Source organism: Carlito syrichta, unplaced genomic scaffold (assembly GCF_000164805.1).
Source record: "Carlito syrichta isolate Samal-C Ts95f unplaced genomic scaffold, Tarsius_syrichta-2.0.1 Scaffold304449, whole genome shotgun sequence".
Lineage (NCBI taxonomy): Eukaryota > Metazoa > Chordata > Mammalia > Primates > Tarsiidae > Carlito > Carlito syrichta.
In genome coordinates, this window is record NW_007248545.1 from 129,383 (window position 1) to 155,254 (window position 25,872).

At 43.5% G+C, this 25,872-nt stretch overlaps 1 protein-coding gene across 1 annotated transcript in view; it reads left to right on the top strand.

The window, feature by feature from the left end:
- Nucleotides 1-25,872, top strand: part of COG7 (component of oligomeric golgi complex 7) — an 81,250-nt gene that overhangs the window by 50,111 nt on the left and 5,267 nt on the right. Inside the window, exons 10-15 of the mRNA XM_008059939.2 lie at nt 732-848; nt 3,466-3,531; nt 9,342-9,528; nt 11,141-11,281; nt 16,904-16,987; nt 20,605-20,719. Coding sequence (XP_008058130.1) covers nt 732-848; nt 3,466-3,531; nt 9,342-9,528; nt 11,141-11,281; nt 16,904-16,987; nt 20,605-20,719 — 710 coding nt within the window. The remainder of the gene's footprint in view (nt 1-731; nt 849-3,465; nt 3,532-9,341; nt 9,529-11,140; nt 11,282-16,903; nt 16,988-20,604; nt 20,720-25,872) is intronic.

A 25,872-nucleotide genomic window follows, 5' to 3' on the forward strand; every position in this document is an offset into this window, starting at 1 on the left:
GTCTCTTTTAGTCTCAGCTCGTGTTAGTTCCTGGGGATGTAATTATACGGCACAGACCTTGTTCCCACAGAGCTTAAAGTCTAGCAAAGCAATAAACATAAAACAAGCCATTTAGTATGTTAGGTGCTGTGGAGGAGGAGTGTATGTGTATAGTGAGGGCGAACAGACACAGTGTGAGAGGGTCTCCTGGTTTTGAATCCACTTTCATGGTCTTGTGCCATTAAAGTCAGGCCCTTGCCAGCCATCAAACTTTAATCTATCTGCCATGGCTACTTAACCTAAATTCAGGGAACTGGAATGCTGAAAAAATGACTTGGGAATCAGTAAGCTGCCTTACGTTATCCCAGGTCACAGTCGGTTATTACAGTGGGGTCTGTGAGGTTTTAAAACAGTTCTTTAAACTTGCTTTCAAAGAAGTGTATTTGTGAGGCGGAGGGGGGAACTCAGCAGCACCATCTCTCACCTGGCTGGTCACCAGAGCTACTTCGTGACCATCCCTTTTCTCCTCTTGAGCTCTCTCTTGAAGCTGCCCTGCTGGGTGATTTGATCTTGCCACACAGAGAAACTTTTTTGTATTCAAGACTTATGAGTAGTCTCAGTCCTTGATGGAAGCCTTTAAAGATGTTCTCAAGGTCATTGGCAATTTGTTCAGAGCTATAGAATCCCAAGTTTCTTGAAAAGTAAGCAGTTATTGATGACACCCCTGTCATTTTTTTCCCCTTTCCATGTAGGTATGTGTCTGATTTCACCAATACTCTTCAATCAATACGAAAGAAGTGTAAACTGGATGATATTCCTCCCAATTCCCTTTTTCAAGAAGATTGGACAGCTTTTCAGAACTCCATTAGGTAAAGTGGAGCTTGTAATTTAAGGTTGTGACTAATGTAGTAAGCATAAACATGTATAATATGATATATAAAAATGATAAATGTGTTTGTAAAGGTTTCATTTTTTTCTCCTTTCACTGCCTTTAAAAAAAAATTTTTTTTAAAAGCAATGCTCTAGACTCTAAAAACAGGCCGATAAACAAAAACCCAAATCAAATCAGCCAACAAAAGACCCCTCTAGGTCTTAAAATATTTTTTAAAATTCCTTATGAACACCTAATAACTAATTTTTAAAAAAAAAATCAGAGTCTTGGTCTGTTGTCCAGGCTAGAGTGCAGTGGCACCATCATGGCTCACTGTAGCCTTGACCTCCTGAACTTAGGTGATCCTTCTGCCTTCACCTCTCGAGTAACTGGGATTACAGGTGTGCACTACTATGCTCAGCTTATTTTTTTATATTTTGTAGAGATGTCTCAATACGTTGCATAGACTGGTCTCAAACTCCTGGGCTCAAGCATCCCGCCTTAGCCTCCCAAAGTGCTAGGATTATAGGTGTGTGCCACCATGCCTGGCAAACTTAGATTTTTTATAGTTGGTATAAGATTTTTTTTGTTCCCCTTAGCCTATAGTTTTTATGGACCGAAAATAACTTAGAGAGTGTATATTAGAACATGCACAACTGATTAGCTTCTGTTTCTGGATCTAAGAACCATAGTCCTAAATAGCAAGGCCACACTATTTGGCTCGGAAAGGGCCACATAAGAGTTCAACGAAAGGCATTGCAGTGACCCTCTTGACTGGTTGTTGATGACTAGGTTCTGGGATAGCCAGACCTGTGAACTTCTAGGTAGATACCTTGTGCCCTGAGCCCAGAGGCCTGATGGGACTATGATCAACAGTGGCCTGAGAAGGTTTGGCCCTTAACATGTCCATCTGGAGAGTACAGACCTGTAACCAGTTCTGACCTGCAGATATGTTTTATAGCATTAAAAAAAATTGGTTTAGTTGCCAACATTTAAAAACTAGATTTTCCAGTCATGGTGGCTCAGGCCTGTAATCCCAGCTCTTTGGGAGGCCAAGGCTGGAGGATTGCTTGAGCCCAGGAGTTTGAGAGCAGCCTGGATAACATAGCGAAACCTTGTCTTGACAAACAATAAAATAAATTAGCTTGGTGTGGTGGCATATGTCTGTAGTCCCAGCTTCTCAGGAGGCTGAGGTGGAAGGATCACCTGAACCCAGCAGGTCAAGCCTGTGGTGAGCCATGATTGTGCCACTGTACTCCAGCCTGGGTGACAGAGTGAGAGCCCAACTCAAAAAAAAATTATTAAATAAAAAAATAAAAATAAAAACTAGGTTTAACATCACCTAGATTTCTAAAGTTGCCTATTGCTCTGGCAGTACTGCCCCTGAATTGTCACTGTGATCCATAGGGGCTGGCAGTGGAAGTCCCCATAGCCTGGGCCTGTGTTCTCTATGGTACTAGATTCTCTCCTCTCCCAAGGTGATTTTCTCCTCTCCCAAGTGGTGTAACAACTATACTATGAGGCTGAGACAAAAAGCTATCTAGACGTTTCTTTTCCTTAGAACCATTCTTCACGGATATGTGTTCTCGAGAAAGAAACTGCCCTTCACCTGGCCTGCTTCACTGACTTCTGGGTCTTGCCTGACCCCTGACCTAGGTGATATGTGCAGGGTGCCCATGACGTGTGTAGATCTCAATGTGGTGGCCCATGCCAGAGCAGAATCCAGACCCACTGAAGGTTGTCAGGGCAGATCCAGAACCACCCAGCACCATTTTGGATTATCACCTCATGGGCTCTGTTCTGGACTTTTATTTTTTTGATGAAATCTAATGTTCTAGATGCTAACTGTACCCCCTCTAATATGTGGTGGCTTGGTATACTGGAAAATAATATGCACATGTTTGTTCTGTTGCACCTGAGGGGAGTGGAATATTTTACTTTCTCTTAAACCTTTCTTATGATGGAATGCCTAGATACCCTGGTGATGATAGGCACTTTTAGAGAAAGTTAAAAGTTAACTATACTTAAGATGTTTTTAATCCTTGGATTTGTCCTGGCATTATGAGTCTGGTGTTGAAGGACTCAGCAGCTGGAGGTTGAGGCCTAGCATAAAATTACTTAAAAATTAAAGGATTATTAAATATGAATATGATGGTCACTCAGGCTTATCTCTGAGAAACAAATGGATTAATTGTCATCTGTCTTTCATGTGATCAGAGAAAGATAATTCTAGTATCAAAAGTTTTCTGTCTTGCAAATAGCAGGCACCTAACAAATATTAAGTAATAAATTTTTACTTAAACAGTTTAGATATAAATTATTTCCACCTCATTTTTCTCAAGGACAAAGCCCAGCATTTTGGAAATGTAATTGTGGTGGGTAGAATTGTGATTCATAGCAGAGATGCCAGTGACAATGGAAGTTATTAGAAAGGACTAGCATTTACTTTTTACATTAATTACTAATTAATGAAACATTTCAGGCCATCAAATGGTTAACTGGTTTCCCTGAACCTAGCAACACCAAAAGGAGCAAATAGTTAGAATTTTAGTAAATGAGGTGTTTGTCCTGTAGATGTCCTCATTCCAAATACTTGCACTTTTTGTTTTGTTTAGGATAATAGCTACCTGTGGAGAGCTCTTGCGGCAGTGTGGGGACTTTGAGCAGCAGCTAGCAAACAGGTAGGAGAGTGGTGTCATTGTCCTTTAGTCCCTGAGGTTCCTGGTCTGCAGGAACTTGGTCCAGTACACAGTGCAGCAAGGACAACATATGGTCTAATCCAAAAGCCGCAGGGCTCAAGGACTGTCTGTACCTAGATACAAGGTATCATTATTGTCATCATTAAACATTTATTGAGCACCTAAAAAGGGCAAGGCTGTGTCCTACTTGGCAGTGGCCACATAATTTTGGTTAGATATGGCGGCTTTAGCCTAAATGAGGAAATAGTACATCTTGTCTCCACATTATGAATGGGCTGGGTTCAGACTGCTTGTTTGTAAGTCAGTTGTTGGGACTCAAAATAAATTTCCCCATGGAAACAGTGTTACAAGTGGCGGTTAAGTTCCCTGGGCCAGCACAATGAATCAAAATGGACCCAGACAGTCTGCCTTCTGGGTTCTGCTACAGAGTTCTGTGCAGCCGAAGGACTGTGGGTGAGGGGAGTTTCCAGGGTCTGCCCTCAATATTTTGTTCTACTCTTCTCTCTTCTGATACCTACCCAGGCTGTTATGCTGCCCAAAGGTGGCCCCATTCACACCATTTTCCCCTTAAGGGGCTTTAGCTTCCAAATTTCCTTCCTTCCGTTCTTCTTCTCACTTTCTTTTTTCTGCTAAATCTCTCATTCCCTTGGTACATTGATTTCTCTCTTTTTAAAAAGAGGAGATAAGGGGAAGAAGTCTGTTTCAAATAGTTATTGGAAGGACCGGCAGCAGTCCCTTCATCTCTTTCTTGGATGATTCTTTATTGCCCTAAAGTAATCTCTGGGTGATGGAATTTTTGGCAGTGGTACAAGTGACATGAGAGCTGAGGCCCAGTGGGGATTGGGCAGGAGGTAGGGAGATGGGGAGGGTGGCAGGGGTGAGCTGCGGAGGAAGGTTAGGCTGGCTGCCAAAGCCGTGCTCTGTGTTGGCTGTTTCTCCTTATTTGTCTTCCCTCATTTCTGAGACCACTGACTATCCTCAAGTCCAATATATATATTTTTTTGAGTTGGAGTCTCACTCCATCACCCAGGCTGGAGTGCAGTGGCACGCTCATGGCCACCCCAGCATCCACCTGCTGGGCTCTGGCGATCCTTCTGCCTCAGCCTTCCAAGCAGTCAGAACTACAGGCATGCGTTACCACACCCGGCTATTTTTTTATTTATTGTAGAGATGAGGTCTTGCCAAGTTGCCTGGGCTGGTCTTGAACCCATGGGCTCAGGCAATCCACTTGCCTTGGCCTCCCGAAGTGCTGGGATTATAGGCTGAGACACTGAACCCGGCCAAGTCCAAGATTTTTTTGTGATAGCTCTCATCATGTGGAAAATCTCGCAGCAGGGTAGGATGGGAGCCTGTGGTGGAAGGGTGAATAGGTCCAGGTTAGTCATGGGGACTCCTAAGAAGAGGTGAAAATTTAGCATTTATGTATTTTAAATGAATGCTAGAAGCTTATTATTTTAATTATAGTAGTTGTTCATTGCAAAACTCAAAGCAGTTCATGAGTGTATAAACTGAAAATATGCTTACCTTAAAAATTGTCTCCAGAAAAAACATTGGTAACAGTTCCCCATTCCCCCACTTTATAACGCTTATAGAGCATTGACTAACAGTAAGGACTTTATGCACATTAACTCATTAATCCTCCCAGTGGCAGAAGACATAGGTACTCTTCTTATCCTCATTTTTACAGATAAAGGAACATTGAGCATGGACTTGGGCATACGTAACAGTTTTTTAGGTAAAAAGAAAAATTGTGGAAAAGCTGTGTCTGTGAGGTGGTGGTTGGAACCTTGAGTCCTTGAGTCATCCAGAGTGCATGAATCACCCCCATGTTGCCCTTTCCCTCAGGTGCCTGCTTATGAACCACACTTCTCTGTGGATGTGTACCAGACAGCTTTCCCTATCAGAACATACACACTTTCTTTCATCTTTTAATGAAGGCAGATCTTACATTGCAAAGGGTAAGAAGGGTGAAGAGGGTATAACAGATGAAGGATGGTCTCTCACTGCATTCTGCAGCCAGTTGAGCTTTGGGGCCAGATGAGAACAGCCTGGGTGTATCCAGGGGAGCCTCTGAAAGAGATGACATCATCATGGAAGCACTGAGCCTAGAAAGGGACAGTCACCATCTGTGTTCCTGTCTGTTCGTGTGCGGGGCAGCCGCCAGTAAAGCTTATCTTATCTTCCCATCAATCTCACCTGCAGAACTCAGACTTCTAGTGAGGACCACTCCCTACCGGCAGGCGGGTGGCAGAGGCAGTAGCTCTGAACACAAGATTAATATTGGCTCCTGGCTGTTAAGACCGCCTCTTTGCAGAGAGGGATCATTTTGTGATTTATGGACTGAGTAAACCAAGACCCAGTTGAAACCTCACCTGAGAGATTTCTCTTGTTCTGGGCCATTTGGACAAGATGTCAGGAGATTACCATGACTACTATATTTTCCTAGTGTCTGCTTTACTTACTTTTGCAACTGAGGTATTTTTACCAGAATAAGGTCTTAGTGGGAAAGTTCAGTGGTACATGCAGGTTTGGAAATACAATATAAATTTATAAATCTCCATGGTTGAGGAGTGGGTAGTAATTTGTTATGAAAAGGAAATGAATTGAGGACATAGATGAATTGTTATGCTCCCTCCTCACTCACTGCATTCTCCTGGCATAGCAGTGAGCACATTGGCACATGTTGGACGCTCCCATTAATCTCTGAGGTTCTTGAGGGCAAGAATGGTGTTTAATTATCTGAGAGCCCCAAGACCTACCTCAGAGCCTATTACAATGATGAGAAAATATTTCTTTGATGAATGAAAAAATCATGTGTTCATTTTGGTAAGGCTTAATTAGCAACACTAGTAAATACATGTAGTGTAATGGGAGATCAGATGCTAATGACTAGATCATCTAGTGGTGTCTGGTTGAAGAGGGGGAAAAGATGTCATAAGTACCTTGAAGTTGGAGTTGTATTTATTCTGACTTTTTTTGTGGGGTCTCACTCTATCACTCAGGCTGGAGTGTAGTGACATGATCACAGCTCACTGCAGCCTCTGCCTCCTGGGTCAGGTGATCCTTCTGCCTCAGCCTCCCAAGTAGTGGAGACTATAAGTACACACCACCACACCTGGCTAATTTTTGGATTTTTTTTGTAGAGATGAGGTCTTTCTATGTTGCCTAGGCTGGTCTCAAACTCCTGGGCTTAAGTGATGCTCCTACCTTCGCCTCCCAAAGTGTTGGGATTACAGGCATGAGTCACTGTGCCTGGCTATTCTGACATTTTTAAACAGTCTTTACTACTTAAAACATTCCTGACATACCTAGTTTTCTTCAACTTGGATGGCAGGCTGAGACAGTGAGGTTTGTTGCCCTTAGTTGCCTATGACTGAAACACGTATTGCAGGAAGCCTGTAGAGGAGAGCTGACTTCCCTGAGGGCAAAGACAGAAGCTCCACTGTCAACTGCCTGGTCACCAAACCCGGGGTCACCTGTAACTTAACAGTTATAGAACACTTGCCACATGCTAGGCACTGCGCTAGGTGGTGGGAATTCAGAGATGCTGTGTGTTTTGTTCTCACCATCTAGTGGAATAAAAATGAGACAGCGTGTGATCAATGCAGAGCAGAGGCAAGAGGCTGATGAAAGCAGAGGACTGAGTGCCTAGTGGGGCCTTAGGAGAGGCTTGGCAAAGGAGATGCCTTGGGGACCCGACTCTGCAGACATCGGAGTTCCCCAGGCCATGGGGGAGGGGAGAGCACTTCAGAGAGAGGGAGCATGTGAGCAAGGCATGAAGGTGTGGAAAGCCTAGAGCGTGGGGTGAGGTTGGTGAGCAGTTGGATGAGCAGAGGGAATGATCATAAGGATCTAAGGACTTTGGCCAGGGAGGGCCCTTGGTGCCATACCTTGGCATTTTTATCCTGGGGATAAAATCCTGGGGAACTGAGGTATCTTTGGGAAAACAGTGAAATCAGATTTGCCTTTGGGAAGATCATTCTACTAATGGAAGACAGATTAAGTGGAGTGTGGAAGGACTGGAGGAAGGAAAGCCATTTGGGAGGCTGCTGTGGCCCAGCCGAGAGCTAGTGAATACGGGAAGTTAGGTGGTGGCAGACAAAAGATCCAACCAAAATGACTGGTAGGGCTTAAACAACAGGAAAAACTAACTTGACCTTACTGGCAGCAGCAGGTAGCTGCTTGTGTCAGCTAGGAGCAGTGGCTCCTGAGGAAGGACCTATCCCCAGGATTTATTTGCAAGTGCAGGCATTCCTTGACCAACTATTTTGAAAAAGTGAGTGCAGCCTAAACACTGCTATTTCCAAAACAATGTTTTCATAAGAAATTATAGTAAAGGAGTGGTCAGGGGTTTAGTCACATTTGGGATATGTTAAAATGTTCTCCTAGTTACAGGTGTTTGTATAATCCTGTACACATTTATTTTTTAAAATTTTAGAGTTAGGGGGTGCATGTGAGAATTTTGCTGCATAAATAAATTGCACACAGGTGGGGTTTGGGCTTCTAGTGAGCCTTCTCTCCCCCTGTTAGTGGACCTGATACCCAGTGGGTGGTTGTGCCTCTTATCCTCTCTCCCATCCTCCCTCCTTTAGTGCCTAGTGTTTGTCCTTCCTGCCTTTGTGCTCACATGGCCAATGTTTAGTGCCCGCTTATGAGTGAGAAATGAAAGCATGCAGTGTTCAGTTTTTTGTTTCTGGAATAGTTCACTTAGAATGATGGTCTCCAGCTGTATCCATATATATATATATATATATATATTCCATTATATATATGTACCACATTTTCTTTATCCTATCCACTTTTGATGGCTGGTTCTGTTTTTGCTGTTGTGAATAGTACCACCATGAACATAAATGTGCAGGTGTCTTTTTTGGTAGAGCAATTTATGTCCCTCTGGGAATATACCCAGAGGTGGGATTGCTGAATCATATGTAACTCAATTTTTAGCTCTTTGAGAAAATGCTACACTTTTTTCCACAACAAAACACTTAGGTGTTGGAGAAAAGGGAATGCTTCTACACCATTGGTGGGAATGTAATTCTGTATTTGCTTACGTATGTTGGGCTAAGGAAAAACAGAGGGGAAGATTTTCAGCATCAGGGCAAGGTTATCCTTGTTGGAGGTAGAGATTCAACTTCCCCAGCAGCACAAGAGGTTGATTATCACATAGAACCTCCTCTAGGTGTTTTTCTTTCTTGAAGAAACTGGAAAGCTCTAACTTGTCCCAGTAGCATTCTCTGTAGCACCAAAACCACAAAAATAAACCTTATAGTCCGATGAACACAAACACCACACAAGCTTAGCATATCGGACAGGTGAGTCCCATGGCTCAAGAGGCGTGCAGGGAGCTGCTGTCACCATTCTCTGGGGACCAGCCAGCCCACTGCCCTGCCCAGTAGTCTCTGTGACAGTGGTGCTGGTGTTTCACCATGGCATTTGACTCCACATCGTGATCTCATATAGCACGAAAGGTCTTCACAGGAAGTGCATGATGTTCCAGACTGTAGTGAACTGATACCTGCCTTGTGTAGGCTGTCTGTCATATCAGGAGATGACATATTCTGGTGGCATGAGTGATAAATATGAAATAACAACACCTGGTTTCTATTGTGCACCTGAGGTCCAGCTCACTCCTAAATGATGAAAGGCATCTTTGTTGCCTTAAAACTGGACCTTAATTCAATCTGCCTCATGAGAATATCCTAGAATTTAGTGAGGAGCAATCTGACTGCTCCGAGAAGAAAGTTCCACACAAACAGCTCGGATTGTAATGGTCATCTCTTTCCTTACAGGATTTTGTCCACAGCTGGGAAGTATCTGTCAGACTCCTGCAGCCCTCGGAGCCTGGCCGGTTTTCAGGAGAGCATCTTGACAGACAAGAAGAGCTCCGCCAAGAACCCATGGCAAGAATATAATTACCTCCAGAAAGATAACCCTGCTGAATATGCCAGCTTAATGGAAATCCTTTATACCCTCAAGGTATGAGACTAGATGGATGACATTCTTGCAAATGAAAGCTTTCCCCTCCTCACTCACCCTCTCCTTCTCTAGGATCGAGGCTTTCTGGCTCTGTGTGTGGGCCCTGCCACCACTTCTCTGTCTAATTTATGTTGGAATTGTAAGGATCTAATAAACCAAACTGGGTTGAATCCCACTGAGTTATAGATGTAGGAGTTTGGACAGATGGATCTTTATTGCCGATAAAACCCAGGTTAGAGAATATGGCCAAAGGGGCTTGCTGTACTTCACTCGAGTTAAACATGTCAATGGGATGGACAGAACTGGATAGTCCCTGGCCCCCGTGCAGAGTCAGCCCCCTTTTACTTAGTGGCAGAGAGGGGACCAGACATGCACTGCTTGCAGGCAAGCAGAGCCTGTAAAAAGAGAACCCCAGCTCAGCAGTCAGAGAAGTCACTCCTCTTCCCCAGGATAGAGAGTTGCCAGGAGCTTACTCCAGTGCAAGTTCCTCCACATGGAAACATGAGGGCTGGGGATAGGTGCTCCCTCCTGTGTTTTTTTCTTTAAACTATTGGTTTGTCTGCCATAAAGCTGCCCTTAACTTTGACCTTTGGGCCCCTTGGGGTCTAGGGAGAGAACTTCCCAACAAATTTAAATTTCCTAATAAATTTAAACTTCCTAACAAATTTAAACAAACAAAAAACTTCCTAACCGCTCCCTTGGGAATGGCCTCCAGGGTTCTAAGAAGGCCACAGTCATCCTTTCTAGAACTAGTCCCCTTCCTCCATGATCTGTTGGTGATAGACAGAAAAGACATTGCCATTCTTGCAGCACCAAATGCAATCTAAAATTACCCAGGGCCTGGTGCTCTGGGAGGCAACTACACAGGATGCCTGACCGTATCTGAGTCTTCAGTATTATACTCCTGGGGTCTCACCATCTCTCTGTACCTCACCCCACAGCTGCTGCATTGAGCTTGACACCCTTCTTAAAGCAGTTCTGTAAACTCATTCATCCATGCTTCTGTGATTAGGCTAAAGCAACTCTAGTTATCTTTACTGCTAATCTGATTTACGTCTGTTGTAATCGGTTCATTTATAATAGCAAAACTAAGGTTACATTTTCCATCTCTGTATTTTCTCAGGCTGTCTGGAATTCTTTAGGACTCATGCCATTTTACATACTCTGGCTTTCAACTGAGTATAATTAACTGACCTCTCTGGGAATTAAGACTCTGTTCATCACTCTTGTTTATATATAAAACTTCTGATCTTTTTTTCCCTCTTCCTTTATCTCTGAGGACGGTCCTGGGTTAATTTTTTTCTACACTGCACATCTCTGAGCAGTGTAGCCCAAATGCATCAGAATCACCTGGGAAAGTGAATTAAAAATGTAGATTCCCAGGCTTCAACCCCAGTGGACTCTGATTCAGTAGTTCTGGGATGGTGCTTGTGAATCTGTAATTCAGCATGTTTCCCAGGCAGGTGGGGCACAGCCAGGTCTAGGAACCACTATTGTCTAGAGAGCACTCCTCACTATTTTCCTCTCGGTGATTTACCAGAATGCCTAACTAACTCATACCTTGGTTGGATTTAGGGCCTAACAAACTGCCTTTTGTGTTTTCTTTTCTCAGGAAAAAGGGTCGAGTAATCACAACCTGCTAGCTGCGTCTCGGGCCACGCTGACTCGCCTTAACCAGCAGGCTCACCAGCTGGCCTTTGATTCCGTTTTCCTGCGCATCAAGCAGCAACTGCTGCTCATTTCCAAGATGGATGTGAGTTTCCCACTGACTGCAGTGATTTCCCCGTGTCCTACCTCCTGCTTGCCATATCTAGTGTAGGGTTAACTCCCCTTGCCCCAAGAGCTTTGGGAGGATCCTGCTTTAACTCTCCCAGGTCAGAAAGAGTCACTTTCCCATTTCAATCTATGGCTTAGCATGAATTTCTTATCTTAATTGTGGTCACTGTTGAGACTTGATTCACAGGCTGTTTCTTAGGATTATTAAAATTGCTTGATTAACTTTCCCCATTTGGCACAGCATGGCTTGTGAAGGAGAAGTAAGAGCGATTAGGTGCCACTGCATAGGTTAGGCCAGGTCAGAAGAGCTGATTGTCTTTTGAGATTGTTTTCATGCCACGTGAAGCATTTCTGAAGAATTAGTTCTGGAACTGGTTCTGAGAAGGAAAGTGCCTTCTCAGAATTGATCTTGTGTTTTTGAGGGAGCTTTGGAGGGTTCTGCTCCTTTCTTTCCTAGACCTTTTCTATGTGGCTATTTTAGAGTCATCTCACTACCTTGCCTTGCACGCTCTCCTCTTTTCTGGTTGTCTTGATTCTTTTTCAATGCATTGACCATCAGTCATATTTTCTCTACCTGCTATCTTTTCACTGGCCCAGACCTCATCTGTTTCCTTTTGGATTACTGGGTGGGACAGTTCTGGCTAGTCTGTCTTATAGACTCCTTGAGTACATTTGGATTCCAGTTATAGGACCTGAATAACCAAGATCTTCTTTGGCATAATTGCATATTCTTGGCTTCCAGCTGCCTTCGAGGAAGCATGTGAGGCTGGGAGTTCAAAGGCCACTGCAGGGCCTTGGTCACGTCTTAGCCCCTCTCTGGGTCTCAGGATCTTGATCCATAGCATGCCTCAGTTTAATGATATGATTTTGGGGTTCTTTCTATGCCTGAAATTCTGTGCTCTTTATCTCTTTATGATTTTTCTGTGCAAAATGCCATGGGATCTTCTCCAATCAGGTTTTGCCTTCTTAGCATGGAGGGGTAGGGTGGACTGGAGGAGGGTTGTGGCAGGACTGCTATGGAGGAGGCACAGCTATGCAGGGTAAGTAGGCAGTGCCCAGGCCCCACCTGCATGTGATCTGGTGCCTCCCAGGACTGGGTCTGTTCATTTCTCTGTCTCTTCATCTTTATGACGGGGATAATTCTTGTCACTAGATTGGTGAGGATTACATGATTTTGTATATGAGATAATTTAGCACAGCATTGACCACAGAGTAGGTGCTTAAAAGGTGGTGTTTTCTTCCTTTCTTTGATTCTCATTTTTTAAGAGGAATTACTTACTTGATTTTTTAAGATAAAAAGTTCATATATTTATTTTTAGAAACTCAAGCAATACATAAAAGTGCAAAGAAAAACGATAAATCCTTTTAAGATCCCACCGTCTAGAAATAATCAGTGTACACCTTTGGTGTCCAGCAGTTCAGACATCATTTCATGCCTACTTATACACATGTTACACATGTTAAAGACTTCGAACGGACATCAATAGATAGATCCATAGGAAGAAATTGAATTATACTATACATGCTATTTTCTAAAAAATAAAATATACACAATATAAACTTTATTTGAATTTAACTAGAAAAAAGAGAAACAAATGAAACCAAAGGAATTGTTGAACTTGAGATAATTCTTTCTTCTCCACAAAGATATTAGTTCCTGGAAGATCTCTCCAAGTTTAAGAAGAAAAGATTACTGGGCTTGATGACTCAACCTGTAATCCCACGCTTTGGGAGGCTGAGGTGAGCTGATTGCCTGAGCCCATGGGTTTGAGACCCGCCTGGGCAACTTGGCGAGACCTCATTTCTACAATAAATCAAAAAGATTAGCTGGGTGTGGTAGTGCATGCCTGTAGTTCCAGCTACTTGGAAGGCTGAGGCAGAAGGATCGCCGGAGCCCAGCAGGTCAAGGCTGTGGTGGCCAGGAGCGGCCACTGCACTCCAGTCTGTGCGACTGAGTGAGACTCCAACTCAAAAAAAAAAAAAAGAAGATTATGAAAACTATTAAGAGATTGGAGTTATTGCCTTTGTTAATCATGTTTCCATTTTGGACAGATATTGATATTGATTCACTGAAAGATGAGAGGATTTGCATTCCATATCTCTTATCTCCCCTCCCTGCCTCCAGATTTGGTAGCTTGTATTATTTTTATTTTGTCAAAGCTTAAGCTATTGACCTGTTCTGAAATCTTAATTCTCCCAGTTATGTGGTCTTGGTTCCACATTAAGATAGGGCTGTGCTTCCCATCTGGCTCCTTCCCTCTACTTCTGCATTCCAGAGCTCATTATTGTGATTTGGTTCTTGGTTGCCTGGCTCTCACCTTCTCGTTCAGGCCTCACCGCAACACCACAGGCCCTTGGGAATGAACACAGGCAGCTTTGGAGATTAGGAGGAGCTCGCTGATGGTGTCAGCACACAATACAAAGGCATGTGGCTTGTATGTGCATGTGCATCTGGCTTGAGGATTTGAAAATTAAACCCTGGTCATTAAATGTTTGTTTTCAGCATTTGCTGGTAAATTGTATTGCCCTTTTATATGACAAGACTATAAACCAACACCATATTCAATTTCAAAATAGATTATTGAAGTTCACCTATTTTACCTGGTGACAGATGTATAGGAAAACCATTTGAAGGATATTTTAAGTAAATTTTGAACAATTAAAAATCTTTAGCCAGGCGTGGTAACTAGGGAGTCTGAGGCAGGAGGATTGCTTGAGCCCAGGAGTACAAGGCTGCAGTGGGTTTTGTACTTCAGCCTGGGAAACATAGTGAGACCTCATCTCTACAAAATAATAATAACAACAACAACAACAACAATCTACCTTACTTTCCTATTGCCCTCTTCAAATGCACCTTTGCACCTTCTCTGCCTTTTTAAACCCCTCTCTCATTCAGGCCACTGTGTCTGACCCTTCTTCCAAACTCCTTTTCCACTTGGGCTTTTTCCCCCTTTCTCCTCCACCTGATCATGTTCTGATGTTGCTCCTGCTTCCTCTCTGAAGCCTTTCCCAGGGCCTCCAGGCTTGTTCCCTGGTTGGATTGGCATGTCACGTCAGTCCTTGCTTCTGGCCATTGTTCCTACCCATACCCCTTCCCTGTCCGTAACCATCTCAGTGCCTTTGCTGGTCTCTCTTTGCCCCAAACCACTAAAGGTTATTGTTCCTTCCTTTTCTATGTTTGATATGTCTCCTACCAGTTTCCATGGCTACTGCCCTAGTTCAGGTTCTCATCATCTCCGAACTGTTTTGAGCTTTTCTCTTTTTCTTTTTAGAGACAGGATCTCGCTCTGTCACCCAGCCTGGAGTACGGAGGCGTGATCACAGCTCATTGCAGTCTTGAACTCCTGGGCTCGAGTGATTCTCTTGAGTAGCTGAGACTATAGGTGTAAGCCATCATACCTGGCTAATTCTTTTATTTTTTGTGGATAAATGGTCTTGCTTTGTCACCCAGGCAGGTCTCAAACTCTTGGCCTTAAACAATCCTCCTGCCTCAGCCTCCTGATGGTGCTGGGATTATAGGCAGAGCTGCCACGCTCAGCTCTGTTTTTGAGCTTTTCATCTGCCTTCCTCACTCCAGCTTGCTCAGAGCTGCTGCATTCTTCTTCATAAAGCTTGCTCTGGTTTTGTCTCTCCCCATTCAGAACCCTCCCCTGGCTCCCCAGGGCTAGTCTGATAGTCTGCTTTAAAAACTTTTCATTGTGGACATATGCAAAAGCAGAGAGAAGAGTATAAGGAACTCTGTACACTAATTGCCCTGCTTCAATGATTATCACGTCCTGGCCAGCCTATTTCAGGTATACCCCCGATCTGGAATATAAAGACTCTAAAAACAATCACAATACCATAATCACCCCTAAATAAGAAAAATAAAAATCATTCCTTAATATGATCAGTTAATGTTCAAATTTTCAGTTGTCTATAAATGTCATATTTTATTTTAACCATTTGAATCAGGGTCCAGGATACTTCACACTGGGATTTATTGGGATATGTCTCTTTTTTGAACTAGAGGTTTCCTGTCCATCTCTCTTTCTGTCTTTTTTTCCCTTCACAATTTATCTGTTGAAAGTAAAGTCTTTACTTAGCCTGATGTTCAAGGCTGTGCATTCTCCTTCCAACCTTATTTCTCCCCCTGTGTGTCACATACACCCTGGGCTAGCCCTTTCTCTAATCACTCTGAGCTCTTGCTCCTCTGAATTCTTATTGTATAAAACCTTGCATCTGACAGAGAACTCTAGAAATGGAGGCTGCATGCGTGTGTGTGTGTGTGTGTGTGTGTGTGTAGAGAGGGAGAGGGGATGGAGGTGTGGAGTGTTCATGGTGGGAATGTGTCAGGGGTCCTACTCCCCGGCCCCAGCCTTACATTTCTTTGTATCTTCTCTGTGAAGCCTAGCATAAGACACTGTACATCATGGGTGCTTGGTAAATGTGGATGGTTGGAGTGTTCCTTCTCAGTGGGTTGGGAATTAACTGGAAACAAAATGGGATATTTTGAAATGAAAGAGGATTCTCAAGCAAGAACAAGGAGTCTAGAAAACTGTAGGGGTGGGGGTTCGGTCCTGGGGTGGGGAAGGAAAGAGCTCACTACCACAGGAAATTGAGATCAAATGGAGTCTGTGCTAGGGAGTGTGGGGGGACTCTGAGGCTTAGCCTGGGCTGGGCGCCTGGGGGTGGATATGGTCATTTCATTCCTGGAATGCTGCTTAAAGGGTCGAGCAACCGAATCGGGCATCAGGTGGCTGTAGACAGCCGTCCAGTGTGACCTCAGGAGTCGTCTCCAGAGTTCAGCCAGAAAGGGCCTTGTTTTCGAGGCTGGAGCTAAGAAACTTGATGTCTGTGTGAAGAAGGCTGAAGTCTGTAAACACGTGTGTATAGGTAATTTGCCTAACTCTATGCAAAACGCCAAGAAGGTTCATACAGCTGCACTGAAATGATAAGAAACACGTGTTGGTGCCAAGGTTCTCCTCAGAGGATAACAAGGGGACAGGAGGCCAGCTCTTGGGATGTAGAGGCTCTATCCCATCCCTTTTCCTCTTGAGTTCTGAACCCGTTGAGAACAGGTCCAGAAGGTAGGTAGATAGAAAAGCAGTAGCTGCGCTTGAGGTCAAGTAGTATTGCTGAAGGAGGTTTGGCTATTCCTATAGCCAGAGGAGTCTCTGGGAGGATGGCAGGGAGCTCTGTTTTCTTCAAAGTGCCTAAGGCCCATGAGGTAATGAAAGGCACCCTGCACCTTTCTACAGGGTGGCCCCACCATGCAGAGGAACGCAGGTCAAATCATATCCGACTCTCTCCTGTCACATTCTCAGAGAGATAAACAAAGGAATGGTTCCCACGCCACAGTTCCGCCAAGGAGGCGGGAGCTCCTGTTTTATGGCTCTGCAGGAATGCAGAGAGAAAGAAACCCTTACTTTCTCTGTGGCAGGCTTCAAGGTGAAGATTTGAAGAGAAGCCCTGTCCTGCTGAGTGGTGGAGGCGCCAAAGGCCAGCTCCCACCAAAGAGCTTCCCTAGGCAGGCCACGTTCTTCATGCATTTTGCGTGGCGCTCTCCCAGGCTGCCTGGTTGCTGGGATATTGATTGCTTTCTCTCCTCCTCCCCTAGAGCTGGAACATGGCCGGCATTGGAGAAACCCTCACAGACGATCTGCCTGCCTTCAGCCTCACCCCTCTCGAGTACATCAGCAACGTAAGAGCTTCTGTGTGTCTCTCTAGGGTGGTCAGAGCTTTTCAGAGCTCATCTTGTCTTTTTTTTTTTTTTTTTTTTTTGAGTTGGAGTCTCACTCGGTCGCCCAGACTGGAGTGCAGTGGCCGCTCCCGGCCACCGCAGCCTCGCCTGCTGGGCTCCGGCGATCCTTCCACCTCAGCCTTCCGAGTAGCCAGAATTACAGGCATGCGCTACCACGCCCGGCTGATTTTTTGATTTATTGTTGAGATGAGGTCTCGCTGCCCAGGCTCATCTTGTCTTTTGATTCTGACCATTCTAGGTAAAGTGGTTATTTCCCCATCAGTGCTGTCCAGACCTGCTTCGGGGTAGTCTGCATCCAGATCCTGGCCTTTACAGAGGTGCAGCAGAACCACATGGCAGGTTCAGACCCTGACACATTCTCACCCTTCCCTATCTTTCCCAACATGAGATGTAGCCAGTACCTAAGGGCATCCTAGTTGAGAATCCAGTAGGAAGTTCTGACTTGAGAAGTCAGAAAGCAGGTGGCCAACTTCTTTGTGACTTTTCAGAAGAACACTGTGTTTATGGTTCCAAATTCAAACTCAGCAAGCTTTTGGTGAGCACCTACTATGTGCCAGGCTCTGTGTTGGTACCTTTCATGTTTAGCATCACAGCAACAAACAAATATCTTAAGAAGGATTGTAATTATAAAGGCTTTTAATATTTTTATTTTATTTTTTTTTTCACCTTTAAATTTTTTATTTTTAAACCGTGGGAGTACAATTCAGGGTTAGGTATACAAATATTCATTGTGCAGGCTTTTAATATTTTTAAAGAGAACAAGATAAACCATTCAGCGGAGCAGGGGTATTTGGAGTCCTTTCCCCCTTCCCCATTCACCTCTGGGAATTGATAGTTACACAGACATCTGCACACAGCCTTTCCTTCCATTCTTTCTTGCAGTCTAGCTCAGTTGCTCTTAAATGAATGCCAGTGTGGAGAAGACATACTATATAGGAATAATATACCCAAACCACACACACCTCACGTGATGGGAGATTTCTGGGATTTTCGAGGCAGTTTCTGCCTTATGTTCCCACTTTAGAATTCACTCCCCGTGTAAGTTGTGCCTCTACTATAATAGGTAGATGTATAATGTTATACATTTGAATGAAATATATGGCAGTCCCACGACAAGCAGCGAGGAGGCTAGCACTCCACTCTCTGTTCATTGGGAGTGACATCAAGTCTAGAGTGGCAGTCATCTCCCTTCTGTTTTACAGTGTGCTGCCAGATATCTTGCACTAATGAAACTGTTGAGATGTGGATTGGTGTTTACTGCCAATGGGAATACTCTCAGTCGATTTAGAAAATGCTGTTGCTGGAAGGGACTGAGAGGCTAATGGAGGTGATTTTAAGGTGAAAGAAACTGAGGTGTAGAGAAATAAGGAGGGATAGTCAGGGACCTTCCCTACCTGCAGGGACCCTCTTGGGTTGTAGATTTCATTGTACCTAGAGACTAAGGACCTACACTTAGGAATGGGACACTTCTTGAACATGTACTTTGTGCAAAGACAGTGCCAATCTTTGTTTGGTGTCATGAGACAGTGCCTGGCTAACTCATGTCCATGAAACTGAGGCACAGGCAAGCACCCTGGCCCTGGGCAGTGGGAGTGGGACTAGGAAGAAGTGACCCTTTACCCAGTGGCTGCTTTGTTAGGATGCCAGGTACTTTACATGCATAGTGCACAGTATTAATTTCATCCTCACCACAGCCCTTTGAATTACGTATGAGGTCACCTTCATTGCAGCGATGATGAAACTAAGGTCCTGACAGATTAGGTTGCCCAGGTTCTCGCAATGGTAGAGCCAGGACTCAGACCCAAGTCTGTCTGACCACGAAACTCTTCATTTTTCCTGAGTCACTGAGTTAACCCAAAGAGAGTATCAATAAATATTTATTGAATATGTGAGAATGGTAAACAAATATCCACACGTGTGATAACAAGCTTCTCTTTCCATTGGTTTCCAAAGAATAAATATAGACAAGACTCTGTGAGAAACCTGGAGCCATGGAATCCTTCTGGGAACCACAGCAATGACTATGAACTGAGGCTAATTGGTTGAAGTTAGAGATGTCAGATTATTCAAATTTCACTCCTAAATGATTCTTTTCCTTGTTGGTGAATACCCTCACCTATACAGAACCATATGAGCATTGTAAAGGGGTGAAATATGAGAAACTGCTTTGAAAATTTAAAAACAACATGTATGCAAGGTATTATGCTGATGCTTTATTTCAAGTAAAACTGGGTCTCTGGATTTAGACCCAGTTATTGCTAAAAGATTGTGGCTACAGATGAAGGTGTACCAAACAGAGGAGTGTACCTGGGTCTCTACATATAGTAGGTGTTCAGGAAAGGGCTTGGAGATATTTTAGCACTAGAAATCAGCATCCTTCTCTTTCCCTAGCCTTGGGGAAAAATGATGAATTTGTTGCTATTTTCAAGCTGAAATGTGCAATGGTGGTTGTTATTGGGGAGGTGAGTGGCCACTGGTTTAGACTATACTAAGCAAATGAAAGAAAAAAAATTCGGATTTAATTTATTTTACCATCTGTGCATCTCTTTAGAGGGAGCCCAAGCTAATAATTTTTTTTGTTGGCATAATTGACTGTTGGATATTTATGCTTACCACAGCCAAACTGTATTTGGTGTTTAGAAATAAAAGTAGTTATCCTTTCATTCTCTGGGCTGGATAGGTTTTGGGGTCTGTGTTAACTTCTGGATACCACACCCTGAAAGAAACCTGCTGTTATGTAGGTGTGCATGAGGACAGACTGAGAAGGTCTTACTTTGATAGTGTAGAATTAAGTATTAGGTAGATGAATGTCATGGAATGAATATGTAGAAAAAAAGCAACAACAGTCTCAACGATTTTAAAAAAAATAAATATATGATGTTGCAATCTGAAAATCAAATGTAGATCTGTCAGACACATGACAAATACTGTATTAATTGTGGGCTTTTCCTAAATGTCTTATAACCCTACTTTTTGCAGTCCTCTATCAGTCAAGGTTTTGTTCATCTTAGTTTCAGGAGTTTGTATTATGAAAACAATATTGTTTTCTCTCCAAATTAATTTATTAATCATAAATGGTTTTTCCAAGCAATTTTTTTTTCTTCTGGTTGTATCATGTGGAAGGGAGAAAACCAGATCCATGTCTAGAAGACAGGATTTGAGTTCTTGCCTGGCCATGCACTCACTAACATTAACATCTTACTGGCTTTTCATCCATTAAGAGTAATAATAACTTATATTTACACAGTTCTTCAAATTTTACAAAGCACTTTGGTATTCATTACCTCATTTGAAGTAGAGATTGTGTTGAATGCATTCTAAAAATATCGGGGCCATTACTGAGGAGGATGAATCTATAATCTAGATGCAAACTACCAATGATTTGTTTTTTAAGATACTGCCTTAATCAGTATTTCTCCATGCTGGAAAGATCAGAGTTGGGGTTGCCCCAGGCTAGCAATCTTGTGTCTCCATCATTTGCCTTCACACAAATGTTCCACTGAAGCAGTTACCTGCATGTGTCAATGCTGGGCAAACAGTGCTTTCTTTTGTTTCAGATCGGGCAGTATATTATGTCCCTTCCCCTGAACCTTGAGCCATTTGTGACTCAGGAGGACTCTGCCTTAGAGCTCGCATTGCACGCCGGAAAGCTACCGTTTCCTCCTGAGCAAGGTGAGAAAGGACCAGGGAGCCACTGCACCTGCAGTGGACTCAGCGTGTGAGGTAGATGTGTGTTCTTGACATCCTCACCTCTCAACACACACAGCTCTAAAATTCCCCTTGTAATAGCTATCAAAATATGACATAGATATGAAGAAAGATTGGGGCATCTGTTGTACCATCTGAGGAACTTTTGTGGGACAGAGTTCTGGCCAGGCTGAATTGGGGAAAAAGCTGTCCTAATTTTGTTTCACCATATGCAGAGTATCCCTGGGGAGGAAGGTAGAGAGATTCCTGCAGTGAATGCCACCAGGGTCTCTCAGCTGGGGAGGCAGTGGCAAGAGGGCCTGGGCTGTAGGCACTTGGTGGGAGTAGTGAAATTGTAGGACAAGGGTCTTGCTGAGTGCTCACTTGACCTCTGCTCCCCTCTGTGTAGGCCACATGCCACATTAAGTGATACCTCAGAACAGTTTTTCCAGCCAGGTAAAAAATGAACTCTAAAACATAGTGGGCCGGATGCTGTGGCTCATGCCTATAATCCCAGCACTTTGGGAGGTGAAGGCGAGAAATTTACCTGAGCCCAGGGGTTCGAGACCAGCCCAGGCAATTTGGCGAAACTTTGTCTCTAAAATAAAAATGAAAAAATTAGCTAGGTGTGGTGGTGTGTGTCTGTAGTTCTAGCTATTTGGAAGGTTGAGGTGGAAGGATCGTCTGAACCCAGCAGGCTAAAGCTGCAGTGGCTATGAGCATGCTACTGTACTCCAGCCTGGGCAACAGTGAGATTCCAACTAAGAAAAACCCAACAAACAAACAAAAAACCTAAAGAATAGAAGTAAATACCTGTCTAGTGTCTCTGGTTATACTTTGTTCCTGACTCTCAAGACTCCTGGATCTCTAAGCTGACAAGGCAAAAATATGTTAAAATTTATTATTTTTCTCATTATCTGGGCCTGACAGATTTGAACAGTAACCACAAACTCACTGATCAAAAAACATCTTAATTTCTAATATTGAGCACTATAAACCTCCCTCTGTAAGGTTGTAGCAAAGAAAAAAAATCACTTGATTTGTAAAAGATTTAGCAACTCGAGAGGAGTTAATTATCCTCAAGGTAAAATCCCTTCAAAGGATCAAAAAAGGCATCTCATGTAAATGCAAACAAAAAGAAAGCAGGATAACTGAATAACTATTAGATGAAGTCTAGTTCAAGTCAAAAGATACTAAATGGGCCCAGTAGGGGCGCTGCCCTGAGCTGTTTTGGCACCAGGGACTCGTGCTGCTGCCTGGGGAGCTGATGTCAGGGTTCCCTGAACTGGATTGGGACGGAGAGAGGGAAGTGGGGGCCAGGAGGAAGGCTGAATGGGGGAACGAGGGGCAGGAGGAGGTGAATGGGAGTGAAAGAGGCAGGAGGAGAGGGATGAGAAATGATGAATGGGGACAGAATATACAAGATGATGAGGAGCCCGAGAGAGGAAGGAATGGAGGACTCAATTCAAGCAAGCCGAGCATGGGTGGTGCCCAAAGACAGGAGGTGGGAGGGGAGCCGAAGGGGACCCTAGACTGGAGATGAAGCAGCCAGGTCATTCCCGTGTGGGAGCAGAGTGGGGACTCTCCCACACAGAGGGTGGACTAAAAAAGTTTCCCTGGGCAAGTCCAGGATCAAAGCGGGCCCCAGAAGTGTTGCCCTCAGAGGCTGTTTCCCTTGGGGTGACTAGGCCTGTCACCCTAGATTCTCTCTACCTGGGAGGGGATTGTGCATTTCACTCTGATTTCTCCCCTGCCTACCCCACAGCCCCCTGCCCACTTCTCCCATGTGATTCACTAAGTAGCCCCCCATGTAGCTCCTGGCCTGTGCACCTAACCATCCGGCTATATGAGGAATTGGCACCCACATGTTTTACCACAAGAAATAAACACCGGGCTCAGAAATCTGACTTCAACAACTTGCAGTTTCCCATTCCTATTGCCAAAGGAGGCATCTCCAAAATTTCAATAAAATCAACAAGGGAAGTATTTAAAAAGCAGATTTTCCATTATATATTAGACCTGCCTAATGAACAAAGGAATGTCAAGTCTACCCATATTGGTAGCAAAACTAGACCCTAGCATTTAGCTGTAATGCCAAAACTTCCAGAAGCCTGGAAGCAAGCAGTGGAATTAAGACCATATCCAATATTCAGATTCCAATCTGCCACCGAGACACATCCTTGGGACCACAGGGCAAAGTCTATACCCACAAAACCCTAAGTTTGTGTTCCTTAGGCTCGTGCTACAAAAGTTCGGCTAGGTGATGTGTCAGGATATACCCTATGTGTGTCAATCCCCCTCCCTAGTGTGTATAGCTTCCTTAGCTTGGTGTAGGGACCAGGGCCACGTGCTGTTGGTAAGTCTCAGTAACATGATAGAATGCAGGGTAACACTTGTAGTCCTTTACTAAGCCTGAGCATTACTTGTGTTGGATCTTTGGAACCTGTCTATGCCAGAAAAAAAGAATTAAGCTATTTGGAATCCAATTTTATGTAACATGCGTCCTACATATAACAAACAGGTTCATAAAGAGTTAAAAATCAAGCCAAGAAATCAGAGACAAGAGGGCCAGGAGGCAACTCAAGGTTAAGAACCAGAAAAGCACAGGGGAGTTGATGCTCAGGGGCACGGTGTGGGCGTGCCTTTCTCATGCTGTGGTTCCTGGCTCAGCGGGGTCCCCTGCTGCTCCTTCCTTGCAGATCCTGTGGAGAGCGGGTCCCTGAAGAAGAAGAACTCCCAGCACCGGCCCAGCCTCCCATCTTCCATCTGCCCTGGTCTCCTACCTCATACTGGCTCAGTTCTTTCTTGCTTATTCCCCTCCTGACCTGGGATGCTCTTTCCTTTCATCTGTGCTCTGAGATCTTGATCTACCCAGCCTCCCTGTAGGTAATGAGAATAACTGGACCAGACTCAACTTTAAGGCTCACTGAGCCCTTATTGGGGAAGCTGTTGTTTTAAATCTTGTTCATGGTTTATGCTTCTTGAATCAACCAACGAAGATTGGTGTAGGACCCTGCATGTGATCCTGGCATTTAGGATGTTCTCTTGGAGAGGGGAAGCAGGACCATACCAGAGAAATGAAGTCATGATACAGCGAAGGCTGTTGTTCTTGACTGTGCTTGTGGCCAATTCTTGTTTCTTTGGGAGTGACCACCAGTCCCATGGTTGGGAGGGAATAAGCAGTGATGATATCCAGCAGGTTTCCTGAGAAACCTCTGAGAGTCCTAAGATAGCCTTGTGGACATGCTCTGTGTGTGCCTTTGTGTGTGTGATTTTGCACATGAATGTCTGCATGTGTGTGCACATGTGACTGTGCTTGCACATGTGTGGCAGTATATGTGCAGCTGTGTATACAGGTGGACATACGTGCAGCTGTGCATATGCACACATGTGTGACTTCATGTGCACGTGTGTGACTGCATGTGTGTATGACTGTGTGTGCACATATAGGCATCTGTGTTGGGAAACAGGCCCATGCTGATCCTTGCTATCACAGCCTTCTGACATCTGCCAACTGTAGGAAGTAACCAGCTGTTTCTGTAATCTTCTGAGTTTACGTTCAACATCCCTCAGTGAGAGAATCCTTTGTGCTGGGTAACACCTCTGCATTATGGTTGAACTCCTGGGTTCCTCTGAAGTTTTGGTCGGCTCCTAGAAAATTGGTATCTCCTGATATGTAGATCTTGCTGTTTCTCTAAATTATGCAGACCTACATGTGAAACTATATGAGATGAGATGACTGTGCCTTTCTGCCTAGTAGGTGGGAGTACGTGGAAAAAATGAGACTTGTTCTCTTTCATTGGAGTCTTTTGGACATGTTTTTCCAAACATAAATGCTTATTTTTTTTAAAAAAAAAGATATAAAGTAGAACATGAAAATTAAAAAAAAAAAAAGGTAGTAAATGGGACCAAAGCAATTCTTCTAGGTTGATAAAAAGTGGATTCCACAGTGAACCTAGAATAGTCCCCCACCCTTCAGTGTCAGAGGACACAGCACTGAAATACAGGCACGCCTCACCTCAGGCTCCGTTTTGGACCATTGCACTGAAGTGAGCCACACTTGTTTCCTGGTTTCCCAGTGCTTATAAAAGTTATGTTTATACTATACTGCAGTCAGAAGTGTACAGTAGCATTATGTCTGAAAAAAGTATATGTACTTTATAAAAAATACTTTATTGTTAGAAAATGCTGACCCAGAAATGTGAAGTTAGCACATACTGATGGAAAAAGGCCCCGGCAGACTTGCCCAACACAGAGTTGAAATGAACATTCAATTTGTTAAAAATACAATATCTGGGAAGCACTGTACCATGAAGCAGGATGCAGTGGGTGTGCCTGGGTACAGATAAGAAACTGTCAGGCGGTTCATGAGAGTCTGACAAACCATTTGGTGTTGTGTGTAAAAATATGCGTACACCATGTTGGTCATAGTAATTAAAGGGTTATGAGATTATGTCGGTGATTTTTATTTTCATTTGTTTGCTGATGTACTTTTAAAATGAAAAGCATTTAAACATTTTTTTACAGAAATTTTCTTTTTATATCACCATTTTAATGAGATTTATTTCACAGATGTTTTTATATGCACACTTATAAATCCCCAGGTACTCATTACCCAGCTTCAAGAATGACCTCTTGTTTTTACTCACTTTTTTTGCTAGACTATTGAAATAAAATTTATTTCACTCACAGATACTGCATTATGGATCTCTAACTGAAAAAGATTCAATGCAGGTTCAAATTCTTTGGCAAGAAAGCTGTGTGCTGTTATACTGGCTATTACATCACAATGTCTTATCTATCCACTAAAATATGTATAGATGTAATGAATATGTAATTGTTTTTACTCATTTATTCACCCATTTATTTACACATTCACTTAACAGATGCTTATCGGTTGCTTTCTATATGCTAGGCATCTTATGCCCATGTGCCCCAGCGTTTAATTCACATTTACAGTAAGTCCCCTACATGGAAACAAGTTCCATTCCAAGAGTGCATTTGTAAGCCCAATTTGTTGTAAGCTCAACAAAGTTAGCCTAGGTACCCAATTAACACAATCACTTATATACTACTATGTTGTTATGGGCTTATAATACTTTTTATACAAATAATACATAAAAATAAACAAAGATAAC